Source organism: Schistosoma haematobium, chromosome ZW (genome assembly GCF_000699445.3).
Source record: "Schistosoma haematobium chromosome ZW, whole genome shotgun sequence".
Taxonomy (NCBI): Eukaryota; Metazoa; Platyhelminthes; class Trematoda; order Strigeidida; family Schistosomatidae; genus Schistosoma; species Schistosoma haematobium.
The window spans coordinates 29,539,028-29,559,412 of record NC_067195.1 but is presented as its reverse complement, the minus strand read 5'-3'; the positions used below and the strand labels follow the sequence as shown (position 1 = coordinate 29,559,412).

General features: G+C 36.8%; 1 protein-coding gene across 2 annotated transcripts in view; it reads right to left on the bottom strand.

Moving 5' to 3' along the window:
- YPEL5_1 (Protein yippee-like 5) overlaps window positions 1-17,339 on the bottom strand; it is a 36,468-nt gene extending 19,129 nt beyond the window's left edge. Inside the window, exons 1-5 of one of the 2 annotated variants that reach the window (XM_051210969.1) lie at window positions 17,010-17,339; window positions 12,354-13,098; window positions 7,174-7,489; window positions 3,046-3,355; window positions 673-1,204 (exon numbers count right to left, since the gene is read on the bottom strand). In XM_051210969.1, the coding sequence (XP_051070995.1) occupies window positions 673-1,204; window positions 3,046-3,355; window positions 7,174-7,489; window positions 12,354-13,098; window positions 17,010-17,252 (2,146 nt within the window). In that variant the 5' untranslated portion in view covers window positions 17,253-17,339. The remainder of the gene's footprint in view (window positions 1-672; window positions 1,205-3,045; window positions 3,356-7,173; window positions 7,490-12,353; window positions 13,099-17,009) is intronic. The other variant, XM_051210968.1, reaches the window with a different exon arrangement.
- Between the last annotated feature and the right edge of the window lie 3,046 nt (window positions 17,340-20,385).

Here is a 20,385-nt window from a genome sequence, read left to right as displayed (position 1 = left end):
GTTATCATAACATACGGGTTAACTTAAGAAGTCATAAATGCAGTTAAAAAGTGTTAAATGTGAGAGTTTTTACCATGACAAGTGGAAATTAGAATAAAGTTCACAACCTGACAGTTATATGTTCGATTACAAAAGTTTACAATATGGCCTTTGTAAGTTCTTCTAACCTAGGATTGACATCATTCAAGTTTTATTTGGTACTTGATCAACTACTATTAGATTTTGTAGAAAAGATGCTGTATCCCTTACTATAAGAATGTCATCTACAGAAAATCGATGTATATTAATTCTCCTATTCACATTAGGCGTAAGAAAATTTGTTTATTATTCAATAAATAAACGAAAACTAAAACAAATTTTAGAGATAGGAAGTTCAAAAAGAATATTACATACCTTTAAATTGCATCTAAAAATTAGATTGTGTCTGAACAAAAGACATCCTGTTTGTTCATAGATAATGGATAAACTTATTTAAGATCGCATTTAATGGTATATTTGTAGGTATACGATAATAATGTTCGAATAAATGAAAAGTTTCTCTTTTAAACTGCACTGAATTTTTCATATTTTAACCATTTTAACAATTTTTGTTTACCATAAAATGTAAATTTAAAGGGAAAAGAAAATTTCATTTAACTTCCAAACAGCTGCTTTTCTGTAATAACTACTCACCTAAATGTTTTATCCTGTAAAACATTGATTGGTCCATTTTAGCACGTTGCATTCGCATGTGATTAGACTCCTTTTTGCGAAGTAAACAGCGCATTTGAACACGAGCATTTTCATCTAAACCAACTTTGGACATTTCGGATTCAAGACGATCACGCCTTTCCTTACGTTCGCGGTGTATTCTACCAATATCTGCCATTCTTTGTTCCATAAACCGTCGATAAACAGCTGGATTAACTGGTTTTACTATTCGAAATGTATGCTGTTCATGGGATGAATCCATAGATTCTTTTGTTACTTCAGGTTCTTGGACTTGTGTTGATAGTTTCGTTGAAGGATATGTCGGTTTTTCCGTATTACCATCATTATCAAGTTTTATAGGGATAACAGGTTCCATTGAATTTGAGAAATAAGTTTTTATTGGTTGATTTACAAAGGGACTAGCCGATCGACTACAAAAATCATCTGTTCCAATTTCATCTTGTTGCTGTTGTTCTGTAGGGGTATTCATGTGTGGTGTGCTAAATTTTTCAACCTAAAAATGGGAAATTTAAAAGTTAGACTGGGGCGACATCCAAAATCTGATTTTAATGTTCTCTAATGTGTAGAAAGCAGTAACACTGTCTTTTTCATGGTCTAGACCTATTTAAATTTATCAGTGCAAATTTTCCGTCTATAATCTATGATTGCCATAAAAATGGAGTGCAATGAAATCGCTGAAAACAGATACTATTATCCATCTGAACAATACCGTATTCTAGTGGAAATTTTACTGGAAGTATTATTATTTCTCTTTAAGACTAAAGGGATTTACAACCAAATGATTATTTTAAAGAGAGCAAAAACAAAGATTGGTGCAGAATAATATGAATTCATTTTATTTCGTTAGGTTCTCATCAGCTGCTTACAACCCAAAATATTTGAAATTCAACATTATTATAGATATTGACATACTTATACATAAGAGGGTGAATAAGGACGAATAAATGTATCATGGTGTAGCGAAGATTCCGATAGAGTTAATGAGGTCATAAAATTTTGTCTCGAATAAATAGAGTTTGAGAGGGAAAGTTAATGCTTCGGCAACCTCTTGAAATTTGCCGAAGCATTAGCAATCAAACGTCTAAAACCAGATCTATGTATACAAAAAGAGACAGTAAGAAATCTTTCTTTACCCTGGTAACAATAAACCCCCTTTTTTTCATTTATTTCTCTATTTATTTATTTAGTCATTACTCCAACTCTTTTAAATTACATCATACATAACTGACTGATTTCAATTCATATTTTCTTTATTACTATTAATCTATTTTCATGAGTTCTAATCACTATTTCAAAGTTCCAGAACTTTCCCTCTCAAACTCTATTTATTCGAGACAAAATTTTATGACCTCATTAACTCTATCGGAATCTTCGCTACACCATGATACATTTATTCGTCCTTATTCATCCTCTTATGTATAAGTATGTCAATATCTATAATAATGTTGAATTTCAAATATTTTGGGTTGTAAGCAGCTGATGAGAACCTAACGAAATAAAATGAATTCATATTATTCTGCACCAATTTTTGTTCTTACTCTCGTTAAGATAATAAAGGGAACTATGTGTATCAAATGATCATTATTTATCAACTCACGACATAAAAAGAAAAACGTTTCCTTTTTCAAGCCAATTTAAACAAAAATTATATTACTCAGATAATTTTTCTTAGATCTAAATGAACGATAGTTAGGGAAGGCATCTAATTCACAAATTGAGATATTATATTATAAGGCTTTCAATGCGTCTTTATTTGTAAATTAAACAAATGCTCATATAAGAATTAGCATGGGGATTGATTAAGTTGTTATTCATCTCTCATCCTCATTTTTACTATTTAGCTTTCATATGTCCTTTGGATATTTATGATACGAATGTTGAAAGTTTGCCGCAAAAAGCAGGTTGCATCAATAAATATCAAACCACATATTGATATACTAAGACATTCAAATAGAGTACAAGTATGCATGGTAATATCCCAATTTCGATCATTAAAATAAATCCACAGAACACTCACAAATGTGTTGTAACAACTCGCCTTTTTAAATTTGATACCAATCATGTTGCTTAGAATGATAATGAAAGCCATACAACTGAATCATTCAAGTCACAGAAGGCGATGACATTACAAGAATATACGTATATCATACATCATAATTCTTTATAATAATATCTGGATCTATGCATATTTATTACACTTAGTGAACCTGAAACATACCATAGATTTTTTTACTTAACGATATGGCCAGTGTAAAAATTAGCAAACAAAGAACCATTAGTTACGTACAATGACTGAATTTTCTTTACGCTTATCTATCATAATGGTAAACCTACTTTTTCAGGGGCTAGAGATTTTTTGGATATCATGAAATTGCAGTTGTTCGATGTCACCATACGAGGAGGTAGTTTTGGAGGGGTATCTGACGGTGAGTTTATGTCGTTTGCTGTACATAATACTGATTGTAAGTTATCATCTGAAGTTTGAACACGAGAATCTGTAGTATTGACTTTATTTGATTCCTCCGAGATACTCAATACAAGAGAAGAGCTTATCGTGGCTACGGGGCTTGCTGCGTTTTTGTTTGAATTACTTGTTGTCCGATAATTCTGTCGATTTACAGTTGTGTTTAGTGATTGGGGTCTGCTGCAACAGGTTGATAAAAAGAACTATAAAAGATTAGAAACTTGTAATATATATGAGACACCCTACGTTTAGGGCTTCTTCGTGAAGTTATGAAGAAAACATTATTGTTTTTACAGGATACATTAAAGTTGAGATTTAGCTACAGCGCTACTATTATTCACGTATTATTTGCTTGTATGCAGTGTTGTCCAAATGATCATCTATATAGGTACATGCCTACTAAATGAGATTTCTCCTTTTTCCCAATAAGTTCATCATTGTATTGTAGAACGCTGTCACATCTTAGTTTTCCTATGAATTAATTTGAAAAGCTATGGCGGTATTTCAGTATTTACTACAGAATATCAACAATTCTGTAAACCTTAAACTCTGAAACTAAGATTCATCCTATGAGAGTGAGATTCATTGTATCGATTCATTGTACCCTGGTAATAATATATGTATTTTTTAGTTATATTCTAATGAGTAGAAAAGTTGTATTTCCGACGTTTCATGACTTAATGTAACCAGTTCTACCCTGAAGAAGTGGCTTACACTAAGTCACGAAACACTAGAAATACAATTTTTCGGCTCATTAGGATATAACAACAAAATATATTTATTATTAACTTTCTGCCCAATGCTCAATTTATTGGAAACTACAATGGCCAACCTTGGTATTACTACCTATAAGTCTAATATTTATTTGTTAACTATCCTTACGACGTTCGAATATACTTATCGAAAGCAAAATAGAGTAGACTTATATGCTCCATTGCTTTGTGACTGGAGCCTATTCAGTAAACTCGGCCTAACAAAAAATAATAATAAGATATTTCCAGTGTATTCCACACATTAGCTTTTTATACAGATCGGACCAACGGTCAGTATGATTCAAAGTTTGTAGTAAGAATGATATCAATGGGTAAAAACAATTCACTAAATATAGTCATGAAATTTTGGGAACGACCGTGTCTGATCTGCTTTTTAAGTTGAATGAAGTTAAGGTCATACCACTTGTATAAAAAAAATTCACGAATAATTAAAGGCCATTAACAACTGTATGATGTTAACATCACGTCAACTTGGCTAGAGAGACATACTCGCTACCCAGTACTTTTTGACTAATAGATGCTATTTTGAAACTGGACTTTATATTCCTGAGAATCATTAATCATGAATTTATCACACTTGATAGAAATTAAATGTTTCTGTGAGAACTTGAATCCAAGTTGTTGTTCAGATTATCGATGAGATGACTATAAAGTTAAGAGTGAACTATCTCTGAACTTATGTCAAATGTATGAAACAGTAGAGATATCAAAAATTCTCATCGTGTAGGTTAGAATAACACAAACGAAACAATATTGTTCTCAATTAGATCTTCTTCAGGGTTCACTTTAAAATACTGTTACGCAGGCGAAAGAAGATAGCGATTGGCTGTTGATTACAGACATACTAGTATATAGTCACACATATCTGATAAGCCATATACATTCTCCTACCCTTTGTATTCTCGTGGTTACTGATTAATACATGTAATAGTCAAGCGAATTATATGTTCTTGATTTGAGTTGCGTTGACGTGTGGTAGAATAGTTCCTGGCTAGGTATCTCATATAGAGTGAGTCAATCGTATAGACACTAAAACCATCGATTGTTTGACCTAGGCAACCAGCATCTCATTATTAATCAGGAAGAATCGAACGCCGTTTCGTATCAAATTGTCTCACAAACTTACTATAAACAAAATTAACATGTGTGAACAGGCTTTCAGTGTGATTTTATTATTAAACCTTACACGGTCTCTGATATTGTTAATTTTGACTATTCCTCTGAATCAGTTTGCCATGCAAAACATTGAAATTACTTGAATTTCAGTTGCTGAAATTGTTCAAAATGTAATTTTTATATTTATTGCTAAATAAACAGAGGGTGTGAAGAAATTGGTACGATTTTTTAAACCTTATCCAGCTAAGGAAAAGCCAGTGATATTATAGATTTCTTCTGAACACAGACTGGGGTTTTACGTTCGAATATATATGGCTTTTGATAAATATAAGAAACAGTCTTACCCCATTGGGAAACAGTGAAGGTATATGGTAGATCAATCAAAATGATTTAGTGTTATCTAACACATGACCACTGTCAACTAAGAGTGACAAAATAGAATTATTCCGATTCTTTCCAAACCTTTCAGGGAGATGTTCACTGATTTCTTAGTTGAGTTACCATGTAACTTTCTCTGTGGGAGCAATTGAATTTGTAGATTCGAATCAGAGAGGTGACATCAGGTTATTTATTCTTTGTTTCAGTACACATTACTGATGGACTAAAAAATGACAAAGCTTCACTGTGTAAAGTCTTTTTAACTCCCTTTGTGGTGTGTGCTATTGATGTCGACAGATATAAGTGGTATGTATTATCAACCGAAAGTGAAATGCCTATCGACAGGTTAAGAAGACCAAAGAAAATAGAACGACAACAGAGTAATTGGTGTAGAAACGAAGGAGAAATCAAGTCTGAGACAATTTATTGACATTTTGCATATGAAGTATTTACTGTATGGTTCTCAGATTTTACTAAGAGATTTTGTAATTTTGTGTCCAAATACATTTGGTTGTCCCTACTGGTGTTCTCGTTCATTACACCTTCACTAATGTAACATATAGAATATCAATAGGTACATCCCCTCAAATTGTAATTTAGGAAGATGGGTTTCTTTCGAGGGGCTGATGCATCAAACGTCTTCTGCACCATTTATGTCTCCTTTAAAAATATTTGCGGGTAACCCATTTCGGTAAGCACTGTATCAGTAAACTCCAATTTTTCTATGGCGTCGTCTGAGGAGATTGTTTTTGTTCGGCTCGCAAGATATCTAACTAGATTTCTTTTTTAATGAATGGGTGTAAAGCTAAAGTGTTTTAACTGACGCATAAAGGGGCCTTTTATATACACAATTTTCCTTAACGAGCCGTCAATAATTGTGTAGATAAACATTATTGTACAAAAGAGTACACCTTAGTGAAGATCCAATTGTAAAGCATTTACAAAATTTTCAGTAAAAAGTGATCTGGTCTCCTTAAAAATAGAAAAAACCTTCTGCTAGCGCTACACAGAACCCAAACTATTTCAAGGGTGAATTCATGGTCATTTACCAACTCTTTAAGCACATATGAAACAGAAAGGTTCAGAATTAATTCATGATGTCTTAACTCATCGTTGACAGTACTATACATGGTATATTGGTATAAACGGAACTTTGTCCATTAAGAAAAGTATAAAGCGCAGAGGATTCATCTAACTTAATCTATGACGATGCATACGTTCGCTTACAATCACGAAGAGAACTGCTGATATGTGTAGGTATATATGAAGCCGAAGTAGAAAACTCACTGATGATTACTCTCAAACACTTAATAATGAGTATATTTTATCATGATGGCACATAACTTAGTCGAGTAACTATATTATATTGAATGGTTGGTTTAACAAACACTGGAAAATACAAAATACAAATTTTAGTCAGTAATAAACAAAAAAGAAACGAACACATCAATCAAATGATGAAAATTTTAGTATTTCTTGCTTTTAAAGAAAAGGGAATAGGAAAACCAGGATCCAATGCAGTTTGTTGACTAACTTGTGTCCAGAAATATTGAGAAACCAGTACATCGATTATAAGGTTGCGAAAATCTGGTGGGACTCATGAGACGTTTACATTTGTTAGCAAAACTTGAATTCCTAATAATGATATTTCAGTTAGGAACTTTACGGGTGATCAGAAGAATAGTAACTTAAAGTTTCTCTGAAAAACAAATACTTTCATTTTGATCTTACCTCGCGATTTCTTTTTTGTAGGTGTGTGAAGGTATTACAGGGTGGACAGCAGTTGCTGAGATTATGAGATCTGCAGGATTAACACGTGTATTTGTTGTTGAAACAAATTGATTTCGCAAATTCGACCGAGGAGGAATTGGTGGTGGGAGTGGGGCACCTTTTTTGTTACCCAGTTCTAATTTGCATCCTCCAGTAGGACTAGTATTTGAGTCTGAAGATAATAAAGACTCATCGATATCTTTTGTTTTAGGGCTTTGAGTGATCGGGGTCACTTGATGGTGGCAAACTCTACCTGGCTGCAGGAAACACTTATCTTCTACGGGACAGTAAACAAAACATAAAATACAATGAGCTGTTTATAATCCAATATACAAAATGTGATATATATAGACGTTATCAATACCTTGGTGATTTTAGACAATTATCAACGCAGAAAAAAGAATCCACCACTCCCTATAATTTTCGTACATTCATCTAAGTACTATCACTACTCAGGGTAAAGCGAAATTTTCATAAAAGACTAATGATAGTAATAACAGTGTATTTCTAACATAACAGATACATGCCAATTTCACGGGGATTGTCGACAATATATAACACTGGTTTGTAGAAAGCCCCCAAACGTCGTGGTGCTTCAGAGGATGGAAAAAGTCTGCTCTCTCGAAATATTCTCACATGACTACGCGTATAAAGCGACTGTCAGGGAAGTCCTACTACTGCCTTCTCGTGGCGGTGTTATTTACGAAAATGAGAGGACGAAAAGCGAATGTCCGTTGCTTTAAGCGGGCTGGTGGCTATGGAAAATCCCCTGAGAAAAGTTGAAAAACCTCGATTCCAAACCGATGGTGCATATGGGCTCCAAGATCTTGAGGGGCCAAGTGGCGTATGAATCTAATGTTGGTCACTGACTACCATAGGTTTGCATCTCCTAACATTACTCCAATGCCTCATGGATTTAACCTTTAGGTTAAAGGCTCGGGGAGTGGCCCCCTAAGAAAACCACCTGATTTGGTTTGGGTACCCGGGCAGTATCTTAAATCTCATACGAACTAAATGATCAGCACAGCTGGAAAAATTATGCTCACTTCAACACGCATTCAGAGAAATCCCACTCACAATCATTTAGTAACACGTGTTCCTATTTTTTTATTCCCCGTCACTTTTCCTAGCCCACATACAAATTAAATGATGACCACGATCAGAAAATCTATTCACGCCTTAATTCTCATTCTCGCGACTAATACTCACAACCAGTTTTTAGTGCCCAATTTCATTTCACATTGTCTCACTTGTCTATTCCTGTATTCCTATTTTATATGTTCCTTTATTCAACCCCTACAGCACCCCAACTATGGTGAAACCCTATCCTACCTAGACGATGATGACATAGTTCTGTTTGGTGAGGACGCTGATAAAATGCAGAGTCTCTTGGTAGCACTAAGCAACAATGCCAGAATGTTTGGAATGCGCTTCTCTCCCTCTAAATGCAAGTTGTTGCTTCGGGACTAGACTGCGCCAACACCTGAACTAAGGATAGGAAGTGAAATAGTCGAACGCATTGACAACTTCACTTATCTCGGAAGTCTGATCAGGAATCATGGGCTAGTGTCTGACGAAATCTCAGCACGGATTCGAAAAGCTCGTTCGGCTTTTGCCAAATTACGTCACCTATGAGGAAGACGAGATATCCGTCTGTCAACCAAAGGACGAGTATACTGCGCGGCAGTCCGTTCTGTTTTAATTTACGGCTGCGAAACATGGCCATTAAGAGTAGAAGATACTCGTAAGCTACTAGTATTTGATCGCAGATGTATTAGAAATATTGCTCGCATCTGCTGGGATCACCGGGTAAGTAATAGTGAGGTTAGACGCAGGGTATTAGAAAATGATGGTAAATCAGTCGATGAGGTTGTGAATCTTCATCGACTGAGATAGTTGAGCTATGTGTTACGTATGCCTGAACACCGTTTACCACGACGAGCAATGCTGACCAGTGTTGGAAATGGTTGGAAGAATGTTAGGGGCGACCGAACCAAAACATGGCATCAGTGCTTGAAGTCACTAACTTCTAGTCTGAGCCATGTTGGTAGATGCAGACTACTTGGTTGGGGTCCGCGTGACTATCGTAACCAATGGTTGGAGACTCTGGGTAACATGGCTCAGAATCGGTCACAATGGCGTCAGTGTATACACTCTCTTTCATCCCTTAAACTATGAGATTAAAATCGCTTCATATCTTTTTACCAACTAATTCTTTCTTCCTGTACTATGTCCTTATATGCAATCTTTCTCTTATACATTACCACCACTGAATTAACTACCTCTATGAATTCGATGTTCATCTTGTTGTGCTAATGAGGTATGGCAACTAGGACCGATGAATATATGTGCCTGGTCCTACGTTGCAGCTGACTGACTGACTGAGAAAGTCTAGACATAGATGTCTGTTATCTATTCGTCAACCGTAACCAATACTCTAGTGAAGCACTACGAATTCGCACTCAATCTGTCGCTTCGAAAAGCTGGTTTCACACACGATTATTCAGGGACCTTGTGGAAACTTCGTTTGGTTTTGCCAGTGTTGGTGTCGCACTAAGCAGTAGAACTGACGTAGAACTAGTCGATTGTGCTGTTAGATTGGAAAGCTCCATAGAAGTGCGAAGAAATCAGCGTGAAAAACGATATCCTTTCGTCATATCCACCTACGCTCCGACAGATTGCAGCCCGGATACGATCAAGGATGAGTTTTGCTACCAGTTGACTGTTTTCCTACAGAAAGTACGTTCGACAGATATTGTACTTCACTGACATAGTGTTGGGTAGACCGCTCGTGGCACTTCCTCAAGTTTTCTTGTTTCAATTTCTTACCTCCTATTCTCTGACTAGCTCTAGTTTTAACATAAAGGGAATGTAAAATAGTAAAGGCACGGTAATTCGTGGAAATAACTAACATGCTTTTGTCAAATAAGTTGATCGAACAGTCATTCTTACAGAGGTCGGTTCTGGGAGGAAGCTAATATAACAACTTAAGTTGGGTGGTTAACAATTGGCCGAAAACATCTTATTAATGTCAAGACTTTAAGGCTGAGGTATTTGTTTACTTTCACGTTTTGCATAAGCATTATATTTCCTATTGTCCTACATTGCATGTTGAAAGCTTTGTATATTTGAAAGGACAACCTCGCACTCCAACTGTTCTATTCCACGCTTATCAATTTGGCGTACTCCTAACGGAAAACCAAGAGTAACCTCTGGCATTAAACTACCAACGGCTAAATGTTCCTTTAAAAACGTACGTTCGACGGATATTGTAGTACTAGCCGGAAACTTGAAATGATATGTCGGGCTTCTAGACACATAAAAAGTCGTTTAGATGACCGATGGAGATTTGTTGGTCGCAGGTCAGATAACGGTGACCATCTACTACAACTTTGCGCAGACTACAATATGCTTCTGGTTAGCATTAACTATCAGTACATTCATCGCCGATGTGACACAAGCGAAGACTGTCACGTAATGGAATTGAGCAAAGCTTATGTAAGAACCGAGAAGCCTGGTGGTCAGAACGTGCCAATGAGTCGGGAGCAGCAGCTGCATCTAATAACTGCCGGAAGCTCTTTCAACTCATGCGAGTCACTGGCAGCACGAAGTCTGGTGTGAGTGAAACAATCTGTGAAGATGACGGGATGACAGTCAATAACATTTACTGACGTCTCAGACGAGGGGCAGAGTTTTTCGAGGAGCAGGTCAACTGGTCTGCTGAACTGGTAGCATCGATCAGACTGTCCTGCCTTCCATGGCCGGTGACGACCGATCCACCTAACGAGGTAAAAATCTGCAAGGAACTCCAATTCCTGAAGCGCTACGAATCACCAGACTCAGATAACTTACCTCCAGTCCTTTTTAAAGTCGTTGACGACCTTCTGGTTAAAAACTGACTTGAGTACGCGAATGATATTGTCTTACTGTGCGGTGGTACCCAAACCATGCAATCCGCACTTAATGAGTTGGTAATCAGGGTCCATAAGTACGGTATGTGCCTTGAACCTTCGAATTGCAAAGTACTTCTACAAGACTGGCAGGACCCTGAAGCTGCACTTACTCTGGGTAGTGAGCAGATAGAAGTAGTCGAGAAGTTCATGTATCTACGTAGCTACGTAAGTGTTGTTAGTGGCGTGAGCGACGAGATCGACTCACGTATAGTGAAAGCCAGAGCGGCTTATGCCAATCTTGGTCATCTTTGGCGCCTTCGTAATCTTGATCTGGCTGCAAAAGGTCGGATCTGAAAAGCGTCGGTGAGAGCAGTTTTGCTTGATGCTTGTGAAACCTGACCTCTCCGAGTTGAGGATGTTAGAAGACTCTCTGTGTTTAGTCATCATTGTCTCCGAGGAATTGCTAACATTCAGTGGCAACATCATGTTAGCAATGAAGAGGTTCGGTATCGTGTGTTCGGGCACAGAGATGATAATTCAATTGGTGTCACTATCTTGAAACATTGACTTCGGTGGCTTGGACGTGTCTTACGAGTGTCGTCCCAGCAAATTCCACATCGTGCATTACTTGACGACACTGGGACTGGTTGGAGAAGGCGAAAAGATGTTCGGTGTATGACATGGTGTTGTAGTATAAAAGAATGCTGTACAGGGCTGACTTCTGTTGGTCCTTCACGACTTCCTGGTTGGGGTCCTGAAGATGATACAGCACAGTAGCTAGAGACGTCATCAGACATGGCTCAGAATAGAAGCCAGCGGCGATCTTGCTGTAACTTTCTTTATAAAATATGGACATAACTTCTTTAACCGAAAGAATCCTTTCTGGTTGTATTTTCTCTAACTGAACAGTTCCTCCAATTATTGTTATACAACTTCCATGCACTAATTTCTGTTCATTGTTGTTCATCTTTTTCATTGTACGCACTTCACCTTCTATATCTCTTCACAACCTCATTGTTACTGTATGACGCCTATATATATGGTGTCCCTTTGTACCAATGTTTCTGTCCATATGAACAAAATGATTTGAAAAATACCTAACTGAATCTTAAGATTTACAAACCCACGGTTGTTGCACATATAGTGCATATAAGTTCCTTCAGATCAAAGGAACACTGAGTAACTTATTGGATAAGACCATGAAAATATTTAACTTGGTACAAAATGATATTCCATAGTTGCACTTACCTGTGATGTAAAACTGTGACTCATTATATGCAGATGTGTCATGGTTACATGGAACACGCTCTCGTAAACCACAGTTTGGTGGATTTTGTGTTATTCCGATGTTTGAAGTTAGTGGTAATGCAGAACTTTGTGTAGATATATTCGGTACAGGACCCGATTGCCACAATTCACTAAATGCACATGAATTACTATTAGGGAGACGAGGTCTTCGACTGACTAATGGACTTGCACTGGAAGGATTATTATTTGTGCTTACAAATGCTGAGTTCGACGCGGATCTTGTTGAATAAACTAGAGGGTTATGTGACAAAGAGTTTGAATTAGTTGATCCAAGGGAAAAGTAAGGTACGGGAACTGAAACCAACGGACCATATATATTGCCTGGCGGAGAAATTTGGTGCATTTGAATATGATTTGGAGTTAGGTGTGAACCATATCGATGTAACACTTGACCTGGAGAAGGAAACAATGACTGAAACATGAAGCCTCCAGCATCTTGAGCACTGTGACTATGAGTAAGTTTGTGTGCGGATGAATTTCCGTGCATCCCGTCTTCAGTGGCAAAACCTTGAGGAACGACAGTGTCTGGGTTGTAAGAAACATGGTGTGCAGACAAAGCAAGTGTCTGTGCTGTTGGGATAGAACTACTTTGTGGAGGCTCAATAATCCCATATATACCTGAATGACAAACCGGTGATGAAGCAGCACAACCTGGTGAAGATGCATTTGATGAACAGTCAAAAAACTAAGGAAAGATAACATAAAAATTCACATTATTTTGTAGAACAATGAGGCCACTCGAGAAAGTAAACACAATTTCTATGGAAACACGTAGTAAATAATTTTTATATCCCAATGAGTAGAAAAATTGTATTTCTGATGATTCATGATTTAATGAAAGTCACTTCAAAGTAAGTAAATAACCGAAGTAATTATGTACAAGTTCCCAGGCGGCAATGAAAACGTATATACACATATTGTGGTCATTATGGGATTGACTTCGGTTTAAATCAGAACACTAACTTGTATTTTTATCAAAAGGAACTGCGCGGCAGTTTGTTCTGTTTTAATTTACGGCTGCGAAACATGGCCATTAAGAGTAGAAGATACTCGTAAGCTACTAGTATTTGATCGCAGATGCATTAGAAATATTGCTCGCATCTGCTGGGATCACCGGGTAAGTAATAGTGAGGTTAGACGCAGGGTATTAGAAAATGATGGTAAATCAGTCGATGAGGTTGTGAATCTTCATCGACTGAGATAGTTGAGCTATGTGTTACGTATGCCTGAACACCGTTTACCACGACGAGCAATGCTGACCAGTGTTGGAAATGGTTGGAAGAATGTTAGGGGCGACCGAACCAAAACATGGCATCAGTGCTTGAAGTCACTAACTTCTAGTCTGAGCCATGTTGGTAGATGCAGACTACTTGGTTGGGGTCCGCGTGACTATCGTAACCAATGGTTGGAGACTCTGGGTAACATGGCTCAGAATCGGTCACAATGGCGTCAGTGTATACACTCTCTTTCATCCCTTAAACTATGAGATTAAAATCGCTTCATATCTTTTTACCAACTAATTCTTTCTTCCTGTACTATGTCCTTATATGCAATCTTTCTCTTATACATTACCACCACTGAATTAACTACCTCTATGAATTCGATGTTCATCTTGTTGTGCTAATGAGGTATGGCAACTAGGACCGATGAATATATGTGCCTGGTCCTACGTTGCAGCTGACTGACTGACATTCTTGTCAAGAAATGAGAACTTTCGATTCAAAGAAACGAATCTTTTACAGTTATGGAATGAAAAACGATCCTGTGTGATTCTGTTACAGTATCAATCAGAAGATCATAAATCATGCGGTCACCAAAGTACCAATTAATTTTAATATGATTTCCAAAGAGTAATGAATAAAATTCTGTATCTTATAAGAACATATACATAAGATCCAAAAGCCTTTTCAAACAAAATGCCTACACAGAATATCAAGTTTGAGAAGTTTTCATACAAATCATTTATCTGGACTGGCAAATTCACCAATAGAGTCGAAAAAATTGCTAAAAATACAGTAAATTGGATTTGAAAATTTTTCAGTTTCAAACGTCAAAACATTCCAAAAAACAGTGAGCTGCATCCATATATCAGGCAAACTAAACATGAAGGTCGACGCAACATCAAAAACATTGATAGGCTTGGAACAACTAGCTTCAGTGACAAATTAAGTCTACAAATGAACACACCTTTCACTAGGCATCAAAGATATCAACAAAAATCAAAAGCATCGGAAACTTCGTGACAAAAGAGAAAAATGTAGAAAACAAATACAAGCATGACTTCAAGCTCTAGTTTCGTAATTTTCTTACCTCAAAAAAAGAGCTAATGAAATGTGAATTCCTATAAACTTTTCAACGACTGATATGATTAACGGGATGTCTATGCTATTTATGGCCCAATTCTTCGATAGGAATCACTCTATAACTGAAGGAGTGCAAAACTTAACTGTGAGGTGGAACAAAACCGCATCCATGAACTAAAACTGATAGGATTTCTCTTACTGATAACTCTCTATTGTTTAAAATGGTGCAAGGAATTTTAGCTGAGTGATTGTGATTGAAAGACTTGGTAGGAAACTTATTAAGTGTTGAATTTGTCGCTATCTTTATTTTGAAAAGAACATCACTAAATACAATTATTCAGTGATATAACCTCTTACCCCATTATTATCCAGAATGAAGATATGGGTACATAATTAACTCAAACATGTCACAAAGAGTATAGAAGATTTTTATGACTAAGCTGATTGTATATTACTTTTACTTAGCCAGCTGCTTTTAAAATGGTGAGTATTATACACAATTGATAGCACGTTTTCCATACAAAAAAATCGTCATAACTGCTATATATTTACTTAATTTACCTGTAAATTTCATTTGTACGATAGCTTTGTCAGGATATTAGTACTCTATAATTTCTAATTCACTTCGATTTTACTCATAAGTCGTGGTCAGCAAAAGTTATTTCTGTGCTACTACTGCCTGATCCGGAATTGGTATAGCTCTTCTGGTTGTTTTCAAAATGGACAATCAGTTTCAAAAGTCCAGAGGCACGGTAGTGTCCAGGATCAAACAGTCGTCAGGGTGGTTAAACCATCTTGCTTATTTTGATTTCACAACCCAACAAAACAACCGTTTCCACAGACTGACTGTTTAACAAAATGGACTGAACAAAAGATGTCTGTCGACAAAACAAGGCTTGCAACTACAAAAATCCTTTGTGACTTTGCAAATGGCAAGTTTAATGGTTGAATAAAGCAAAACGTTTGCTTTAGAAAAACCATGACATATAAATAAACTAATTAGCGACAAAAAATTTTGAATAGCGCAAACGTATGTACTTCCAAAAGTTAGATCTTATATACTAAATAATCAACTGATAAATATTATTTTTAGCAGATAAAATGTAGCTACTAGACTAACTATGAGGATTTAGTGAGTTGAATGAAACAAGCTAACGGCTGCAAGTCAATGGATGATTTAGTAATTAGAACTAACATTGATAAATTTAGTGCCGATGAAATTCACTGAAACATCACAGTTTTAGTGAAGCATACAGGCTGCTGATAACTTCGCCTCCCAGCTACACTCATATTTATTTATTTTATTGGATTCTGAGTCAATAACAGTGTCAATACATTGATAAGCATTGCAACTCACATTTCCAAGAGCGACAAAATCGACTTTGTAATCCCACTTAAGTAATACATAGATTTATAAGTCTGTCTGTGTCTGACGATTATCACTTTTGCTGGCTAAGTCTATTTACTATGAAATATGACAAAACAGGCAAACATAGAAATATATAGGCACTAGTCTTCTAGCGAAAGTGTAGGTTCCGGGTTGCTCTGTCTAAGAATCTCAAAGACCTCTTTATCTTGAAATGGAAAGTCAGGATTTCGTTTTTTTAAATGTCAATTATATATGAACACACGAATCTGTTAGTGTTTAAGTATACAATGTGTACGATCTCAAGTAACCAAGGATGAACAAATTATACCGAATCTTGCACAAACCTGTGAATAGAATTTCAACTAGAAACGAAAGGTTTTATTATTATAGTCTGTTTTATTGGTTACATTCGACGCCTAGTATCTAAAGTTTCCAATAACTGATTCTATAAGAACAAAACTCACGAACGCTTATCTCCCATACGTAAAATGCCTTACGTTACTCTGTACACCTTAGAAACCCATTGACAATAATGATAAGATGTGAGGATAATTTAGAGTTGGCAAATTTTGAACCTGTTAGATTAATTTAGTTGTGTCTAGCATCACATATAGACTTACTTCCAAGTGCATTTGTATAAACATTCTATATATCACTTCTGCTACATCAGCCAGACATGTAATAAACATAGTTTTTAGATAAGCAACCAGTAACTGCAAAGTTTCAACTGTCAGAAAAACGGAGATCTATCTCGGGTTACGAAGTCCGAACTCAAGTATCATTCAGATAGGACTACATGTAATCGATAGTTTAAAAGAACCCAGAGCATATTTGAAAGGTAATAACGCTCAACAAAATATGAGAATTTAGAGCACTAATATTTATAAAACATGAAATCATATTCTCGAGAACAAATGTACTTACCGCCCCACAAAATGATTTCTGACAAACAGTGAAGTTAGGATGATTAATTATAGGGAGTGGGTGATAGCTTGATGTCTGGTTTGATATTAAATCCATTTGACCTGGCATAAGCGCTGTGCGCTTTTGCACAACATTCTGTATATCATCATGGAGATCACATGTATATAGCGAACCAGGACAAGTTGCAGAGGTCGGAAGTTGACCGCGATAGATTGTCGGTTTTAGTTCATTCTGATGAGGCATCGCAGATGACTCTAGTATTCGTGCATAACCTTATCCGGGCATAACAGACGAACCATCCTAACAACGCGCGTTGACGGTAAAACCGAAAGCGCAAGGTTGATTGAATATCTAATAGTGGTACAATTAAACTACATTATTTCACCATAGTGAGTTTTTGGATATTTGATTAACTTGTGTCCAAAAACTTCAGTTTTTTGAAAAATAATATTTTGTACAAGTCTTAAGTTCGTCTACACATTGTAATAATTAATTGGACCAACATGACTGTAACTCTAGTCTCAATGGTTGTAGGAAGATTACATCAAACATTTTGTACTCGAATGTGCCCTCTGTATGAAGTTTTGGAGAAAGCAACAGTAGACAAACAGCCTACCTCAATAAACCTAAACATACCTAAGCAAGTCCTCTAGGACACTAAATGACGATATTCTAAAGCGTTGACTTGTTTTTAGGCCAAGAAAAAAGCCTTCTTGTAGGAATTAGCACATGTGTTGGAGAGACGTATATCCAAAGGACACATTACATTGTCATTTACTGAAGGATGAGCGGCACCGTCTACATAAATACAGATCGACCTTTGAAGTTGAATCGTCCAGACAACTTACAAACTTTAAATTCCCTCGGTCAACATCTGCAGTGTCATGTCTTCGAGCTTACATTAGAGAACAGAGCGAAATCACTTGAAACGAGATTCGTAAACGATCTTAACTGCCCTTACGTACATCTCTTTGCCTCAGAAGATAGTTAGTCATGCTATAGCTCTCCCGTTCCATCTCTCCAATCAATGTATATGAGCAACAGGCCTTTAGTTGCCTTAAAAACCTTTATGGGCCAGGTAGTAGCGTGTTGTAACAATGCCGGTTTTAGAAAATTATGTGACGACGACCGGAATATACTATCGGGGAAATTCGGAAACTCGTTACTCACTGGTGACACTGTTTCTGAGATTGTAAAACTTGTTGGTTGGGACCGCCTTACCCATTATTCAATATCCTGCACCAGCAGCAAGGAGTGCCCCACTTTTGCCACTTATTGAAGTACTACTGGACTCTGCAACACTTAAGCTATGGCTGTTCTTCAGCTGTTGGTTATTCACTTGTCCTTAATATGCTTATTTGCACCAGGTTTATATTGATGTTATTTTATGCAAGATCGATTTAACATTTCTTGACTTTCTGTGGTATAATGGCGGCGAGTTGACTGTCTATTGATTTTCTAGTCCCATTATCTCAAATAATAATTCACTATTTTGACGGTTAAGAATTAACTTTCAATGCTATGTATCATATCACTGCTACGTTTAGCGCTTATTCTGGTATTTATGTCATAAATATGCTTCTTATGGGTTTCTACTTTCTTCAAAAATTATGACAACTGTATTAGGCAGTTGTATGAAGCTCAATCATGTTCGTAGCTATCCTTAAAATGCAAACTGGAAAATGTTTATGCAATATATCTCTCCCTTAAACACACTTCACTGATCACAAGAGACAGTGGTTGATACTATACATAACAACAATGTTATTTAAAAGTTGGAGTGGTGGATTATCTCGGGAAATTAAATTGCTCTCGATGTGAAATTGTATTTCCGTGAGCCCCTGTCTACCTTACACTTAGATAAATTGAAAGCGCAGCTGCCATCATCTAATGAATGGCCCACTGTCAGAAAAATAAAAATTATCAACTTTAGAGGAGCAGCATTTCAAAAATTTTGCGACCTAAGTCATGTCGTCCCATATATCCATATAGAACATGGAAACGGAAAATATGTTTTGACAGATACCTGATGGCATTGGATTTCTAATTGAAGGAGAGTTAGCGAAAAACGGTAAAGGAACTCGAGATTTTATTTATTTTATCACATAAGTGGCCGTCGCAAAGGGAACGAAGTTCTCATTAAATGTATATACAGAACGAGAGGGAATCGTCTGTAGCGGATGACATCTTCATTGACACGAAAGTATGCCTCTCCAAGCATCCTGTATATAACGAATTAGGCAAACGTTTGGTTGTGGATGTCGGTTCTTTGCCCACGTTCGTACGGTAAATGGACTGTTCACCGCAACCAGATGTTCGATGACTAATGACCATGACTCACTGCGCTTCATCCATGAGTAAAACCCATATTTTCACCGCCTCACGGAAGATCAAACAAAGTGCATTTGCTTTTTACTGCTGTCAGGAACTGTAGCCTTTATAGTAAGTGATTTCCTTTACAAAACATATGAAAAGCTAAGCAATGCCTAGTGTCTGCATTATAAGCTGCGGTGTGCTTACACAGTCAAAACCCCCTGAATTATTTTATAGTTTTCACAATGCTGACTTAACACATAGTTTCGGATCTTCGCAGCGCATGCTGTCCGTTTGGTAGGCTCAACACAGACACAGTGACGAAGACGGTTGGCTGCAAAGCCATTTATTGTGTAAATGGAATCAGAAGGCCATATTTTACCGCTTTACGTAAATTATAGGAATTGGCATCACCTTTGAAGAACTGCAGTTCTACGACACGGGAACAACTTTCTACCAGTTAAAGTCACTGGATGCGTCAATAAAGGCGATGTCAGTAGCCTATGAGATTATAGATAGAGAGACACATAATCTCATCAAAAGGTGTTTAGCCACCTTCCTTGATGGCATTTTGTCTGATATATCGGTTGAAAGCTTCGTTTGTGACAACGAAAGTGAAATTAGAAATGCTTCAGTACAAAATCTCCAGGTGCCCACCATATTTTATTTAGGGTTCATACTATATGGGACTTTACGCGGCGATTGGGGAAAACATTATTTAATCATTATATTTTCAGAATGTGTAGTTGGGCGTCGAGTCTTGGTTGGCTACGATCGACACTACAGGAAGACTACGTGCCAGTTAACCGATATGATCCCCCGTAGACCGAATATCAGGAGGCAGTTAATGGCTGTAGTCGGGATGTATTTATTGGAGATCTCGTGGTATCGAAAGAATACCGAGATCGTGCCAAAGGAGTACAAGTGTGGTTACTGAGTGTAACCGAATTCGTGCAAGGTCACAATCAATGGAAGAATGTATGTATTCTGGTACTGTTAAACAAACAAGTACGGTAAAACAACCCCTGGTACAATCTGTTATAATACTAATTGTTTCTTTTAC